Source organism: Copadichromis virginalis, linkage group LG12, assembly GCF_057382275.1.
Source record: "Copadichromis virginalis isolate Kocher_CV1m ecotype Utaka linkage group LG12, C_Virginalis_male_GT1.1, whole genome shotgun sequence".
Classification (NCBI taxonomy): domain Eukaryota; kingdom Metazoa; phylum Chordata; class Actinopteri; order Cichliformes; family Cichlidae; genus Copadichromis; species Copadichromis virginalis.
This window is the reverse complement of record NC_140629.1, coordinates 34,240,529-34,257,248: the sequence shown is the minus strand read 5'-3', so window position 1 is coordinate 34,257,248 and position 16,720 is coordinate 34,240,529. Positions and strand designations below refer to the sequence as shown.

At 39.5% G+C, this 16,720-nt stretch overlaps 1 protein-coding gene across 1 annotated transcript in view; it reads right to left on the bottom strand.

Moving 5' to 3' along the window:
* Positions 1-14,180, bottom strand: part of srrm4 (serine/arginine repetitive matrix 4) — a 62,435-nt gene extending 48,255 nt beyond the window's left edge. The window contains exon 1 of the mRNA XM_085476211.1: positions 13,340-14,180. Within this exon, the coding sequence (XP_085332337.1) occupies positions 13,340-13,539 (200 nt within the window). The 5' untranslated portion in view covers positions 13,540-14,180. The remainder of the gene's footprint in view (positions 1-13,339) is intronic.
* Positions 14,181-16,720: the final 2,540 nt, after the last annotated feature.

The following is a 16,720-nucleotide window of genomic DNA, read 5'->3' as shown; positions in this document are numbered from 1 at the left end:
AGTAGTATTTTTTATTAACTGTAGATGTCTTGATGCATGCTCAATCATCCAGGTAAGTACATATCCAAAAGTTGATTCTGTTCATCTCAACGTAGCGCTTTCAGTGGGAGAAACGTTTCATCACTCATCCAAGTGACTTCTTCAGTCTCAACTGACTGCAGGTTTCCTCAAGCTTATAAACAGTACGTTTGCATAATGACTGAAACTAGCACCACTGAAGGAACAATGGGCTGGGAGGTCAGTTAGCTGAGACTGAAGAAGTCACTTGGATGAGTGATGAAACGTTTCTCCCACTAAAAACGTTACATCCAGATGAACAGAATCAACTTTTGGATATTAACTGTAGATGTTCCTGTAGCTATTCTATAGCTAATTTAACTTTGTAAAAACTTATTGTAGATGGGTGAATGGCACCCCTACCATGACCAGTTAACTTTATGATTGCTTGCTTTCTGTTAAAAAGCTCTTAAGTTTGACCCATACAGTCCTATGTAGAGGCAACTCTCCTTTGTTGGGTACTCTGACAGTGGAGGAAGGTTAAGTTAAGAAAAGGTTAAGATAACGGATAATGCGGATAATTCTCATACCTTTCTATCTGTGACAGTGCTAACCTCTGAAGGGTGCTTCATTGTCTGTGACACTGTGTCCTTACACTACATTAAAATCTTCCCTAGAGGAGCTATAACTGCACTAATGACTAGCTGTTATACACTAGGAGTGTCTTAAAATCGGGAAACACTGCTATTGATCAACAATCTGGTCAATCCTGACATAAAATACAGTAATTTTACTGCTTAAAGGTGTTAAAAAATAAATTACTACTTAAAAAGAAAGCAAGCAGCAAAAATGAATCCTAGCTAATCGGCACAAAAGACTACCTTGTTTTAAAAAAAATATTATTAGTATTTTGTTATTATGGTTATATATTGAACCGTTCAATAGCATAATGAGGCTAAAGGGCTGAGAATAATAACCTGGAATCATGAGAAGTTTAGTTGTATCTTATCTTAAGGCAGACGTATTTGCTGTTTGAAAAGGTCATGTGCAAAAGCAGCTAAAAACAAACATTTCAGATGTGATGCAACTTCACAGGAATGTTTCACCTTGCTGAGAAGTTTCATAGTTTTTAAACCTCTTGTCATTTTTCAAGTCACGGGGTGACACCAAAGGTGAGAGCAAGGCCGTGTGAAGGAAATAATGTGGCGAGCCAATTAATTCCTGCGCTACCATCTCTGATTGCATTTGTGACATCAACACTGCCGCAGTTTGCACCCTTAACCCTGCATCAGTTATGCAAATGGTGGCAATTTCACATGACTGGCAGACCATCTTACTGAAATGAGGATGGGCAAGCAGCAAAAATGAAAAATGGAGGAGGAGGCTGAGACATGGGAGCCACTCAGCCTTGAAATGATTTAAGTGATGAGAAGTTGACTTTGATAAGTTCGCATTTTAATAATGAATACAATGACTGCTTCGGGGCTCCAGTTACAAAGAAGTAGCGCACTCGGCACAAAAAGAAAAAGACCAACGACGCTGATGGTCAGTCCATGTGAGACGAACCTTGAGTTTGTTTCTGAATGCCTTTTGTGTGAATCTGTGTAGATCTACAGTAAATAAGAGACTCCTGGGATGTTTTTAACACCAGAGTTAAAATTGCTTCTAGAATAAAAGGGAGCTTTGGCCTGTTATCCAGGATTTTTCAGATTTTCCAAAATGGCAACTCTGGCATATGCATACATATTTAATGAGGCTTTTGCTTCAGTGCGATTTTAGAGAGAGAGCGATTTCTGCCTACCGTCATTATGAGTGATTGCACTACCTAATGGCATGTTCCAGTTGGATGTGGTAATAATCTGTCTACCCCTGAAGCACCACTGATGTTATTATGATCAGCTGTTGTATATTCAGAACCTGTCACATTATATCATTTAGACTGAGGGTCTTGGAGTTGTGCTAAAACTGACAATTTTTTCATTATTGATCACCCTGGCCTGTGTCTGCAAATAATGTTTAAAGAAAGGGATAGAGTTGCAGTAATATTCACAGACAAATGTATTTTATTCTATTTTGTCTTTTTTCTTTGACGTGATATATTTGAGAAGCTGCAAAAAACTAATTATTCATTTTAAAATAGTTACCAGTTGATCAACTAATCAGTTGATTGACTAAATGCCTGAGCTGTGGTTTAGGGTTTGCTAATATCAGAGTATATTTAGAAAAAACACTCCATTTCCTTTCAGGTAAATTTTGGCAGTAGTGAGACAAGAATTCTCTGGTATACTGGTGTGCATCCATGCACATCACTTGTGAATTATTTGATTAATACTAAGACGGTTTCTGGTCACACGTTTTTTGCCAGTGGTACAACTTTTTAAAAGAAAGATGTAAATAAAATACCAAAATCAGATTTAACCTCCTAGGACCTGGTGTCCACACATATGGACATCACATTTTGGGTTGTATAGACAAAAATATTACATTTTGCTCTACAAGGGCCTGATATCCACTTACGAGGACGTTATACTGCCACTGTTCTATCCAAATTTAAAGTGAATGTCCTCATATTTGGATCTCCTTTTTCTCAGAAACAAAAATTAGGTAAAAAAAAAAAAAAAAATCTGGTAATTCTTTGTTTTTACATTCATCAGGTCGCAATCAGCCCAAATAGCAAAGAGAAATTAAAAATGCATGCCATGAAAGAGTTTGGGTCTTACGAGGTTTATGCACTTCCATCATAAAATATCATACATTAAATGACTAACTACTTCAAAAATAATACACCATGTGCATGGATCTATAATATGCAGACCATGTGAGCAAGCAGTTTGTGACAAACAATAGAGAGAACACTAAATACCAAATTATCACAGGATATTACAGTCACTGGGAATTCATTGTTTTCCATTTCAACTCCACTGAGTAATTACGTATTTTTAAAAAAACTGCACATGACAATAGCACTTTCACATATATTGCATTAGTAAGCCTTTGCTCACTTACACTTTACATCTGTTTTTGTTTCTCTTTATTCTGTTTGCTGTGGGCAAAGTGATTAGCAGTTAAAGTTGAAAGTTGACTCATACCTTTTACATGTCCAGGGAAATCTCTGGTTTGTGAAGATCTAATAGGCTGTAATGAGCAAGCCGTCCCTCTCTCAGTACCACGCTCATTGGTAATGAATTGCTCAAAGGAATAGGTCATCTCTTACTGTCTGTAAGATTTACTACTGTCCATTTCAACTTGAGCCAGTAGAGGACAAAGGAGCGTTTCACCCCCCTCTCTCATCGTCTATTATGAGTTTATTCAATGCTGTACATTATGTGCCTACATATAATTCAATTCCCTTTGGCCACAACTCAAGAAAGGATTTCTATTCATGGGCTGGAATATGATATTCAGTAAAATGTAATAACCTTTGCTGCTCCAGTGTCCTGAAATGGACAATCTCAAAATGTCACTCACAGAGTCTGCACTTTTATTTTCTTCCTTCTCGCAGTCTTTCTTTTGTCCTTCCCTTTCCTGCTTTTTTTCTGTTCCACCAGAAAGTCATTATATCCTTGCTTCACGCTACTGTTATATTGATTTCTATCACCTTTATTATTACAAATAATAACCATTTCTCCTTTTCATTTCTCATTTTACCCCCTTGCCTCGCTCCATCTTTCTTTCTTTTACAAACAAGTCAATTACACAAAGTGGCTGCATTCAGTGACTCTATACGGCATGTGCTTTTCACATAATGCCGTATACGTTTCGGTAATGTAAGAAACTAGAAGTTAATTTTTGCCCTATACAGCTTGATTTGCTTTGACGCTGTTGTGTACTTGCTCCTCAATGTCAACAAAGGATACAGCATCTTCTCTGAAAGCCTTTGAAACAAAGCTCAAAGTAAGTTGAGTCAAAACTTTTCTGTTTTTGTTACCACCTCAAATAGATTCAAGAGGCCAGAACATTACTGAGCCATAGATAAAGATAAGGAACATCTAATTAACTTATTAACTTTTTGTTCTTAAAAAAAAGAGCAAAAAAGCAAAAATACAAACAAAATAAAAACACATGTGATCAGACTCAAAGTAGACGTATCAACCAAAGCACTGAAAAATAATTTGCTTTTTTTAAAGGAGAATTTACAGATTTTACATTTCAGACATTTTTGTGCATTGCTTATAATTTCCCGCCTTTATGTTTCCTTCTGCTACATTTATTCTTGCAGAGCCTGCACTCGGCAAACTGACAAAATCACAAGCACATACTCCAACACACATCTTGTGAACAAGCGACACAATTTACTATGTTAATGGACTTAAATGCCATGAGTCTTTCTAAATGTCAGTGCACTCGATTTTAACATAAAGTAAGTGAGGCAGGTGCAGAATGGATCCATATTACTCCAGCTCAGTGTATTTTGTGCTCGTAAGCAGTCAAATTTCTAATCAGCAAGACAGAAACTTTCAGATTTGTTTTTTTGTCTGTTATCATTATGGAACTAAATCAATTCAAGCATAAAAACTTGGGCTCAAACAAAATCAGTTCCCCCTTCTGTGCTGTTGGAGCAGCAAATTTCCCTTTACAGCATGACAGATTACAGTCTTGCCTTATGTTTTACCCATGCTTATTGAACTTCTACATCTTTGCATAGCCTTAATGAAATATCTATTGTTGTCGTTTTGTCAGCCCTGAGAGTGGGAAAGTAGGCTCTTACAATTACTTTAGAACAATTTAGAAGATGAGTGCAAACATTTTGTGTGGCTTCTGTTGCATCTTATCATTCATTCATTCATTTGGATCCACTAAATTTTAACTTAACTCTACCTTTTTTAGTATTTAGCACCATTTACAAGTAAAAATGCACTCTTGAATGTTTTATTATTGGAACAAAGATACAAATTTTTTCCTCAACAAGTATAAACACACAGGGATAACTACCCCAAAAAAAAAATCAATTCTAAGTATTCGTAATTAAAGAGTATTTCTGTGTCTTGTGTTGTTAAGTTTCTATTCACAGGAGTTTGCCACAATGGACAAATCTGCATATTTGATTTGACAGATTGTGATTTGTGTCTCCTGTGACTCTTAAACCAGGGATCTTGTATGTTGGTGATGAACAGATTTAAATTAAATATGTAATTTAAAAAAAACATGCTCTATGTCATTTACTGGTGAACCAGTCATTTTAGCACAAAAAAAACACTTGAATTTTGCCTTTCTAACTAAACATTTATTCCCTGAAAAACTAGAAAAACAATTCTCGACTGCATCAAATCACAATCATAAAAATGCACAATTCAGGATATGACACAGTAGCCAGCAGCTACAGGAGGGAGGGGTGTGGGTGGCATTTTCCAAGCAGAGGAGTTGCCACAGTGGGCGAACTGTGATCCCTAAAGGGAAAATTTCACAGCATCTCTGAGATGATGTAAAGGGTTAACACTCGGCTCTTTGCTTTCATCTTAAAAATGATGCTGTTGCTGTTCAGCTTTGAAGGACTTATCATGTCACTCCCCCTCCTCCCCGTGTTATATGTCAACCTCAATATGTTCTCTCATTATATACCTACATGTGTTTTCATGTGTGTGGGCACCTGGACATGCGAGTTTATTTTTTTTGAATGTTTTGTACTAATGAGGAAAGAATATATAAACACAAGTGGAAGGCCGATCAGAAATACATTTGTACTTTCTCAAGGTTTAAAGCAACTGTTAAGGTGCCGCCAAATCCTTGGCACGCCTGAACAGACCAAAGGGCCAAATCTAAACTAAATTGTCCTTCCTTGTGTTCACGGTCTTTATAACCGCTAGTTCAAGATTTCATAATTAATTCTTTAAAATTGAACTTCCTTGCTGAACAAACTTCCCGCATTCACACATTTATCTAAACTGTCTGCATCACTCTGTCACCGCTGCTGTTGCTCTTTTCAGTTTTATGTTATTTCTGTTCATGTTACAGCCACCTCTTTTATTATCTTCATGTCGCCTGTCAGGCATGGGGAGCAAGACAAAGAACAAGATGAAACAGCAATAATAACACCATATACTGATTCTGTTTAGGTATGTTCCTTTTCACTGCTAGGCTCTTGATGCCTTTGGGGGTTTGATGAACTCACTCACTACATACAATAATAATAAAAAGGCATGCGTGCATACAGTACATGTGTGTGTGTGTGTGCATGGACACAGTGCCTTGAAGGGTTCTCAGTAGCTTGATCCCCTGATTCATAAACTCGAATAAACACACAGTCTTACATCATTTTATGGAGTGTGTCTATGGGGACAAAAAATGACACATTTCCTGGACTCAAATATCAAAGGGTCTTTTGAGCTCTCTGTTCAAAGTGCTGCTTTCAACCTTTATCTCTATCATGCTTACACGATATTAAACATCTATCACAAGTTAGCACACGAGTCCAGCTGTAGTCAGGCACAATCGATAGGTGTGTCATTATAGCTAAACTCATTTCTCACCGCTGCGCTGTGCCTTTAAGTTGCCGAGATGAGGATGAAATTTGGAAATGTCAAAGTGAGCTTTAAAAGCCAGAAATATCACCTTTGAAGTAATTGTTGGGTCATTGGCATTCATCAGTAACACCTTCAGACTCCCCAGTGATATATTACAGCCATTTTTTGCTGTAGGCCAGTGAATATATGTCTCATTCGACTTTTAAGGTGGCACTGTTCTGAATGCCAGTTTTTTGGGGGCCTGTTGATAAAGTGAGCAAATTCTTTCATTCCTTCAGCTTACACTCAATCCTTCACATTTATTATTAAAACAAAATATGATCTTGAAGCTTTACATTTTTTAACTCCAGACTGTACCCCGGGAGACACTCTGAAGCTTTCAGCCCAGGCTCCCTTCCTCCAATCAGGGGAGGGGATTGCGGTGAGGAACTATTCCTTGACACCAACTGAGGTGTTTTGGTGAGGTGAGGGGTGCATGACCGAAAACCTGACCTCAACCAGAATGTATCCAGCCTCAGGCCACGTCATGCCTGGAGAAGACCCTGGACAAACTAGCATGGATGGAAGAATGGATGGATAGTGCAGCAGTACGTTTAAGGGATTAGACCTCTGTGGGTTATTTCCACTATGGATTTCTTATGGCCACTTAATGTAAAAATTATATCATTAAATATTCTGTATAACTCACTACCTCCAGAAAATGCATGTGGAGGTGTATCCCTTTAAGAACTGGTGCAATTTTTTTTTAGATCCTTCTTACTTCAGAGCTACATATCTCATGATGCATCCAGGTCCAGAAGGAGAATTGCACAAAGTGGCAAGGAACTACAAAAGTTGGCACTAATGCAGCTAGAAACTGTTTGCCAACCAACACTACACAAAAAAACAAGAATGCAGTGCTAACTACTCAGTGTTGATGTGGTACCTGTGTGGTGCAATAGCATTAGATGCTGCAGTACAAACAGGAGAAACATGCAGAGCTCAGTCGTCAAAAATTCGGCTTGGAACTCGTTGATAAATAAATAAACAAATAAATAAATAAAAATGAGATGAAGTCCAAACTCCAAGCCAGGAAACTCTAGAGTAAGACATCTCAACTATACAGAACTTGTATAGTTGTTGAATATTTGTTGAATATTTCCTAGTGAATAACATTGTGGTTAAATAGCAAACAGGCTTATCTATATATCTTAGGAAGGGCAGTGAGTGACTTTTTTTAACTTCTCTCCACCTTTAACAGTGTTTATCTTTTTTCTTTTGTTTTATTATCATCTAGTTATTGTCACTCATGGCCATAGTGGCTGCTGTTAAGCTTCAATTTTAATGGGCCTCAAAATGTCCTCCTTCCTGCAACTATTCTGTACTTCTCCCTCCCTAGCCCAACTCCTGCAGGCTATTATTTTCTCACAAAAGGTAACTGCATTGACACAAATCCTTTCTGAAACATTCTGTATTCCTTGAGTGAAAATAGGATGCAATAAGGCTTTCTATATGCTTTTTTCTTTTTGGTGACCTCAACTAAACAGTGCATCAGTTTATGTGGTTCAAATGGTTATTTAATTTGCTTATTCACATGAGAAATTTTTAATTCCTCTGGAATTCTTTTGATGCTTTCTAAATAGTTCAGCACTACTTGGGGAAAAGGGGAAGTTCTGTACATGTTAGTATTTATGAAACCCTTTTTAAATTCCATTGGGCAAACTCAAAAAGGCTTCTTCCTGAAGACCTCATGTTTTCATGAGATTTCTTCACCCTATTTCATAGCGAACGCAAAGCAATTCATCTGCCAGTAACACGGCCAGCACCTCCTGTCTTAAACATGAAGGTGTTATTTCTTTCCAGTCTACGGTTTTGATTTTAGAGACAGATATTTAAAAAATAGTTAATTACAGAACCTGAGAGACAATAAATCTATCATACATGCCTCTATTTATTTAAAGTTAAAACTTGCAGAATTGTAACAAATGTTCCAGCCATCTATTAAAAAGCTAAGAAGGTAGACTTTTTAGATTTGGTAACTTTTTACAGTTTTCTCACACATTTATATTTGTCTTTTTTTTTTCCCCCTTGTATTTGAATCGATTAAAAATCCAATTTACCAATGAACCTTTCTGCTTTTTTTTCTCAGCCCATGACGTAAAAAGAGGCGAGAAACGCGCTGGAATAGTGCATCAAGTGTGAAGCTGCAGAAGGTAGATTGGTTCAAATGGATTTTGGAGTCAGTATCAAATGGGAATCCATTTTGGTGATAAGTCCGATTCCTGCCTGGGGAGCTGGCATCATCTCCCGCTCTCTTGTCAGCATGCTTCAGCAGCCGCATCCTGTGCTCTGAGTAATATGACACAGACACAGAGAGACCGAGTTAACACACACTGAAAAGATACTAGGAGAGGCAAGGACAGAGATACTGATGCGAGGAGAGGAAGACAAGTCGGGTAAAGATACTCTGCAATGAGGAGAGCGGAAGAACAGACACAGATGTACAACGGCAGACAAACCCCTCGTCCGTCACTAAATCATGTTTGTCATTCTCACAGAGAGAAGAAGAAAGAGAGTGATGCCTCGTCCCAAGGGGAGCTGTGACTGTTACTCCTTGATGTTTTCCAGACTCTACAGTATATCCTGTATTTATTCATGCTCCCTCTCTGAGCATTATTATTCCTGTATTTGCTTAAATGGGCGTGGATGCTGTAAGCATTCTTGCCATAGCAATTTAAATCTAAGACATTTTCTTTAGCAAATTGTGCAATTCCAACAGCCAGGAGGTGGACACGCAAACATGAAAAACTCTGAGAGGCTACAAGCCGTCAGACAATCACATGCTATGAACAAACCGCCACTTAATCAAAACAATTTTGAAGAGAAAACAATGACAAACAATATAATTATAACCCGAACTGCCACTTTATTACAGACAACAGAACGAGCCCACATACTTTAACTCTGCATGTGAACTAGACCGGTGAATCTGTTGAACGAATATCAATTGTTATCTTGTAAATATGCCTGTATCAATCAGGTGTGCAAGAAATTACAGTGCTGGAATTACAAGCATATAAGTTTGTAAACTGCAGTCAGTTTGGTCTAATGATCACATCCAGCCACAGACCAACTTTTCATTTTGCAGTTAAATTGCAGTCCACACAATGGCAGAGGTAGACTTATCATATTTCACCAAATCTGGAAATGCAACCTATTGACAATGAGAAAATGTGCATTTTGTTTAAGGATTTGTATTACATTTAAGTGTTAAGTGTAATAAAACTGACCAGCAATGACACATTTTCTATTTTATGTGTTTTCCAGCTTCTTAAATTCATGGTATGGTTGTGTCATGACCAATCTGAGAGGTCAAAACCCAAGGATATGTAAATGCTACTGTTTTTCTGTCACTCAGAAACTACTGTTTCAGCCTTAGATGTAGATTTCAGACCACACCCGACCCCAGTATTAATGGCATAATAAAAACAAAACAAAACAAAAACACATTAAAGAAGCAGAAGAATTATTGAAGTATTTTAAAATCCAATATTTTGAGTTGTATTCAAACTTAAACTAAAGTTTTGAGGCTGCAGTTAGCTTGCATTGCATTCTGTTTAAAGGTGTTCCTGTTATTTTGTCCATCCTGCTGTACGTTCCCACCGGTGCTGTCAGAGTACAAGCCCCTCCAAACACCCTTTCTCTCTCTTTCTCGTTAAACCAGCATCTGCTGAGGTAAGAGGCCTGAAACCCCCAACCACACACGCATACACACAGACCCACACATACTCACACTTCACCCCCCTCCCTTTCTTTGCAGTCTCTCAAGCTTGCCATCTGCCACAGAGTTGGACAAGACCCCACTAATATGGCAGCCACACGCACACACATACACACGCATTACGAGCTTCCACCCTTATTTCAAATCCTCACAACCGCTGAAAGAAACTGCAGGGACACACATGATCGCACACGTATACACACACTCGTGGTCACACGCTATACAACATTAAGTTAGGCATGCTGCATTTTTAATCAGAAGCCCCCACGAGCAACACAGCTTGCAGGGTCATAATGGTTTTGAGACAAACCCTACCCCACTGCATAGAGCTGGTGAACTCCTCCCCTCTTCTGTGTGACTGGCCTGGAGAAGAGGATAGAGGGAGGACAGAGGGACAACAGTGGACTCTAATTACTCCTCTGTGGCTATCTGGCTCCTCCAGCATTTTATTTCAGGAGTTACGGGAGACAGTGAGAGAGAAAGAGACGAACAGAGAGGAAAGACTAGGATGCCACGAACAGACAGAGACTCGTGCCGATTGAACATGAGGCATCACCCTGTGGCTCTCCCTCAGTCTCTTCTCTTCTTTCCATCTCTGCTTGTTGTACATAATGCCCTCTCGTACTCACTGCAATTGTTCATCACCCCTCAGTTATCCACAGTGAATAATAATGTCTCCTCTTGGAGAGAAAGAGGCAGAGGAGCAAGCCTAAGGCAATGCATTCTGATGGTCTAAGCGTTCCCCAGTCACCCTGGGCAAAATCAACAGTGCGGTAGGAAGGGAGCTAGGATGTCCTGCATCCATATTCTCTGGGTGTTGCATTTGTTTGTTTTGTTTTTCTCATTATTTACAATCTGTATCACCCAAGCCAAACTGTAAATATACACAGAGACAGGGCGAGAGACAAACTCTGGACAACGGGGACGCTGCCGTTGTCTTTCACAAATAGACCCAGGCGAATTAGCAACATTATGTCTTCTCTGTGGGGACATTTGCTCTTGCCTGCCCCTGCCATGCCGCCATCATCATCACTGTCACCCGGACGGAGCCCGTGGAGGGGCAGAGCCACTTGAGGAAAGCTTCTTTCCTGGTGAAGCTAAAGTTGAATAGACAGCTGGGCCCCGCTCCAGAGTCTCCAGCTATTGCTTCTCCCCAAGACAAGAACTAACAGACTTAAAAACTCCTTTGTCCCACACGCCATCAAACTGTTTAACTCCTCTCTGGAGGGGAGAGGGAGGGGAAACAGGAGGACAAAGGAGGGGGGAACAACTAAGCTGTAGTGCCTCTTCACCTCACTGTACAATACCTTGTGCAATACTTTTTGTAAATAGTCAACAGTGCAATAGACCTCAATACTTGAAATGTGCAATTCACTTGTATTTTTATTTTTTATTCCTATTTATTCTATTTATCCCCTTTGTATATTTTATTTATATTTGTCTCTGTATTTATATATGTGTGTGTGTGTGTGTGTATATATATATATATATATATATATATATATATATAACAATTCTGTAACTGTAACTTCGGTCGTTGCTGTGCTTTTTGGAAGTCGAATTTCCCAGAGGAACCCACCCGAGGGATTAATAAAGTTCTATCTTATCTTATCTTATCTTATCTTAAAAAGGCTGCTCAGTTCACAGCAGCCAGCCACAATACATTTCTTTCTTTCTTTCTTTTTATGAGAGCCCATTCAGTTTGCTTCTAATTTATTTTGCCAGGTTCCCCAAATAGACTTGAATCTGTCATCTGCACCAGGCTATGGTTGACTGACAGAAAAATTGTGACTACAATTATTTGGTTAGATTGCGGAGCTGGGGCACAGCGGAACAAATGCATATTTGATCACTTTCTTATAATAAAAAGTCTTTTTTTTATCCATATCCTACAAGCCAATAAAATCTTTTATAACCAAGCCATATGCAGTATTACGGTCCTGCTGTAATAGAAGCCATTAAGGACACATTATTTGATTCACTGTGTCTTTCGCTTGCCTGTGCCAATGTAGGATGAAATGGGCCATTCTAATCCTCATTAACATAGCTAATTTCACATAAGAGAAAGTTGATAGTGGGTGTCAAAACCATTCAAAGGTCACCCAAGCAAGCTACACCATTTGACAGATAAGTATATCCATGTGCCCGTGGCTCTCTGTATGTATGTTTGAACATTTATTCCATTTGTACGTGCCGTTTCAGTTGAAGCAGGGTAACCTCCTCTGATACATTTGAGAAATAGGCAAAGCAGACAGAACAGTGCCTGATAACATGGATAAAACTGTCAAAGCTAGCAGATGATGGTTGATCATGCAGACAGGAGCAAGGATGGGACAAAAACAAGAGAGCAGAGATATGCAGGAAAAGGGCATCAGACATTCATCCTCCCCTGAAGGCCTTAAGTGCTACAGCTAACCTTTGGTCGAAGGGATGAAAAGGGGGAAGAAAATGTCTAACATGTTGCTCCTTTAACGGAGGCTCTGGCACAGCGCCATGTCACAGGGGGACGAAAGGACAAGTCTGACATTAAAAGCACAAAAAGTGCATTCACGTGACCTTTAAAGGGGTCAGATAATTGAACATCAAACTCTTCAGGCCAGCTGTGTTTGGCTGCGTGACACATGTGTCTGCATACATTAGTGGAGAAAGATCATCCAGATGGCTGGGTGATAAATCAATAACAAAGGCATGTTTGAGCTAGGCTCTTACACGACCTCTTTATTTGCTGATTTGCTGATGTACGGATCAAAAAAATGTCTTGGCAGGTGTAATTTCGCACACATGTTGATTACACAGCTTTTTCAGCTTTCTGTATTACACATTTATCTGTATCCTTACAACAAAAATAAATCCAGGTGCCAGGCGATTAATTAAATGTCTTTGACTTTTATATTTTTAAGGCATGCTCTTCTAGAGGAAACTGTATGAACTGGCACTTCTTGTATTTAGAAAAATATGTATATAAAATTAAAGGAAAGTGTGCATCAACTATATCAGCAATAGCTCCACAACCATGTGCTTACAAAGTTTAGGGTTAAAGAAAAATGAGAAGTTTGAGCAAGCGTCCACGTAAGCTGCTGAAGTAATATAGAAGTAAATACTGCAAACTGTAGATACTTACTCAGTCACTCTCCTACTGGCGGTGATGCTAGCCACAATGACACTCTCTGGTCTTGGGGTGGCCACAGCCTTGAAAGTCCCTTTCCAAAACTTCTCAAAGAGCTGCTTCTCTTCCAGCTGGAAGGTGGTAGTGCTTCCCTGAGATCCCAGGGACAGCGAGGCGCCACAGGGACCAAGCTGGAGTGAACGTGGGGGCTGCATTTCTGCTTCTTCGCTCCAAACTGAATCACCTTCAGTCACTCACCCGACAGTCTCCCTTCACTCTCATACAAACGTGCGCACACACGATACTGGTTGTTGCTCAGGAACTGTCCAAGTACTGAATCAAACCGAGCAGAGTGCAGCAGATGCTTTGCTCCGTCTTCTCTTCTCACAGCAGCAGGTCAATGTGTCAGCGCGTCTGTCTGCTCTTCACTCTTGAGCGGGAGCGTGCGGAGAAGGACAAAAGCTGACCCTCTCCAACTAGAGACCGGGTATTGTTCTCCCAGATGAGGAGGGGTAATGGAGATTGTGTTTCTCTCTCCGCCTCTCCTCTTCTGTCACATCTGCTGCTCTTTGGGATGGGGTCTGGGTTGGGTTTGGAAGCCAGAGCGCTCCTTTTTTTCCCTTTCGACAGCTTCACACAAAATTAGGCATTCCTTGACAATAGATGGAGCATGCTTCAGTCGTGAGAAGTGAGAGACCTTGTGCTTTTCTTGCTGCTAGAGTGCAGCGTTTTAGTGTAGAGATAATTGTGCGCCCACGCGCACAGGCTGAGGGTTGAGCGGGTGTCGAGGCAAGTGTTGCGGCGTGTCTGAGGGCAGGCGTATCTGTAAGTTGGAGAGTGGGTATGCCAGAGTGTGTGAGTGAAAATCGAGTGAGAAGCTCAGCTGAGAGTGGGTTGTTTTGTGTCTCTCAGCATGTGACGTCAAAATTGGGGGCTGGACACTGAGTAAAGGGGACATCCTCCGTCATCCTCTCTCACTCCCTCGCTGTGGTACTCTCACTCTTCTAAACCCTTGATTAGATTCACTTTTCATTTTTTTTCTCTCTCGCTCCGTTTCTTTTAATCTTTCTGTCTCTCTGCTTGTATTTCTCCTTTCCTCTCTGTCTTCCCTCCATCTTCCTTTTCCCTGTGATTTCTATTAAATACATTTTGGGGGTTTTTAAACCTACAAGAAATAATCAGTTAGACCATAAACAGAAAATAAATCCAAAATTGTTCGTAAATAATTAAAAATGAATTATTAAGCTCATTTAGTATAGTTTTAGTCTTGGACTCCACCAGAGTAACTTTACAAATAATCCTAACGTATTTTATACTGAGCCTTGCTGTAGCCCCTGAGTTTACCCACTGTCAGCATTTGGTAAATGGCAAATAGACTGATATAAATATATAGAACAATTTTCTGTTCTAACTGAGCACTTAAAGCACTTTTTACCAAAAGCATGAATGTGTTTCTATAATCTTTTGTATTTTGAATATGTAATTACTGATATATCTACTAGTTTTTATTATGTTGCAAACAGTGTAAGTCTGTCTTTCTTATCCTATTCCTTTGTGGGACACACACACACACACACACACACACACACACACACAGACAATTGTCTCGTCAGTATCTTGGACAAAAGGCCGAGGTAATCAACATAATAAAAGGCCTGGCTCAGTGAGGACCAGCCAGAGCATGTGGCTGACACAAACTTCCCCTCGGGGGTTTAAGCTTTTTCCCTACCGTCACTTACCTCCTCCTCTCCTCTTTAGTCTACTTCTACACGACACAGAGCACAGAGGCACAACTCAACAACCCCCTCCCCAGCTCTCCCTTCTTTCTTCGCTCTTCTCTTCTCCACTCTGTCTCTAATGCTGCATATCATCTGCTGGTTGCCATTGCTGAGGACTCTGGAAATCTTCGAGGGGATTACAGACTACTACAGGGATGCCACCCTGTTTATGCTACAACAGAAAACTCAGTGTAATACTTTAAAGGATATATCCTATTTATAGACTTTTGGAATTGCTTGCAGACTTTAATGTGATAGAGCAAAGCTCACTCATGCACCAACAGCTTTTATGTACACAAATTTAACTTTTATTACTATGCTTTTTCCTCAATATTTTCAAATTTTTAGCAGTATATATATTTCCAAGGAATTTAAGATGGTGTTTACAACATTACTAAGATGTTTCATTTGAGCACATTAGACAAGGACTGATGGGGTTGTATAGTAGTAAGCAAGAGGGTCCTGGTTTGCACCTGCTGGCAATCTCGGGCTTTTTTGTGTGTTCCTTCTGTGTCTGTGTGGGGTCACTTTGGGTTCTCTAGTTTCCTCTTCTAGTCCAAAGACATGCATGTTAGGTTAAGTGGTGATTATAAATTTCGTTTGGGTGTGAATGTGAGTGTGTATGGTTGTCCATCTCTCTGCATCAGCCATGTGAGCCTGGTTCTGCCGGAAGTTTCTTCCTGTTAAAAGGAAGTTTTTCCTTCTCACACACCATCCGCTCCGAGCTCCCTGACCTGCACTCAATCTACAGCAGGCGGTGCTGGACCAAGGCCAGGAAGATCGTGAAGGACCTCAGCCATCCCAGCAACAGACTGTTCTCTCTGTTGAGGTCAGGAAAGCGATTCCGCTCCCTGAAGACCAACACAGAGAGACTGAGGAGGAGCTTCTTCCCGCAGGCGATACGGTCTCTCAATCACACCACCACACAGTACTGACCCACACATATGGTTCTTACACACACACTGGACTTTCTGGACTTTGTTTTTGCACAACACTGGTCACTATATTCTTCATTTCCAGTTAATACTTGTACAGCTGCTGTTATTGTGTATATATTTATTTATATTTAGATTTCTTCATACATTCTTATATAGTTCTATATTGTGTATTGTGTATTTTGTTGTACAGTTATTTTATTTTCAACTTTAATTTATATATTTTATCTTATTCTTCCCAGTTAAATTTACCCTTCATTCTAATTTGTGTTGTACAGTTATTTCATTTTTAACCTTAATTTATATTTTATTCCTTCCTAATTAAATTTACCCTTTTTAATTTTGCATATTTATTTCCTATCTTATTCATAGCCTTTTCCTTTTTTGTTTTCTTTAGGTCACGAGCAGTTGTCCAAGCATTTCACTACATATCGTACTGTGTATGACTGTGTACGTGACAAATAAAATTTGAATTTGAATTTGAATTTTGAATTGAGAGACTGCCATCCTACTGATCTATCCCTGTTATGACTGGTGGGATAGGCCCCAAACATCCTAAAATGAATAAGTGCTTATATATACGCAAATTGTAAATAAATTGTACAGTTCTTATTCCATGACGCATGACAAAACTGAAATAAATACAGAAAAATAGCCCTTTTGTGTTCCCTTTTGAACTTTAC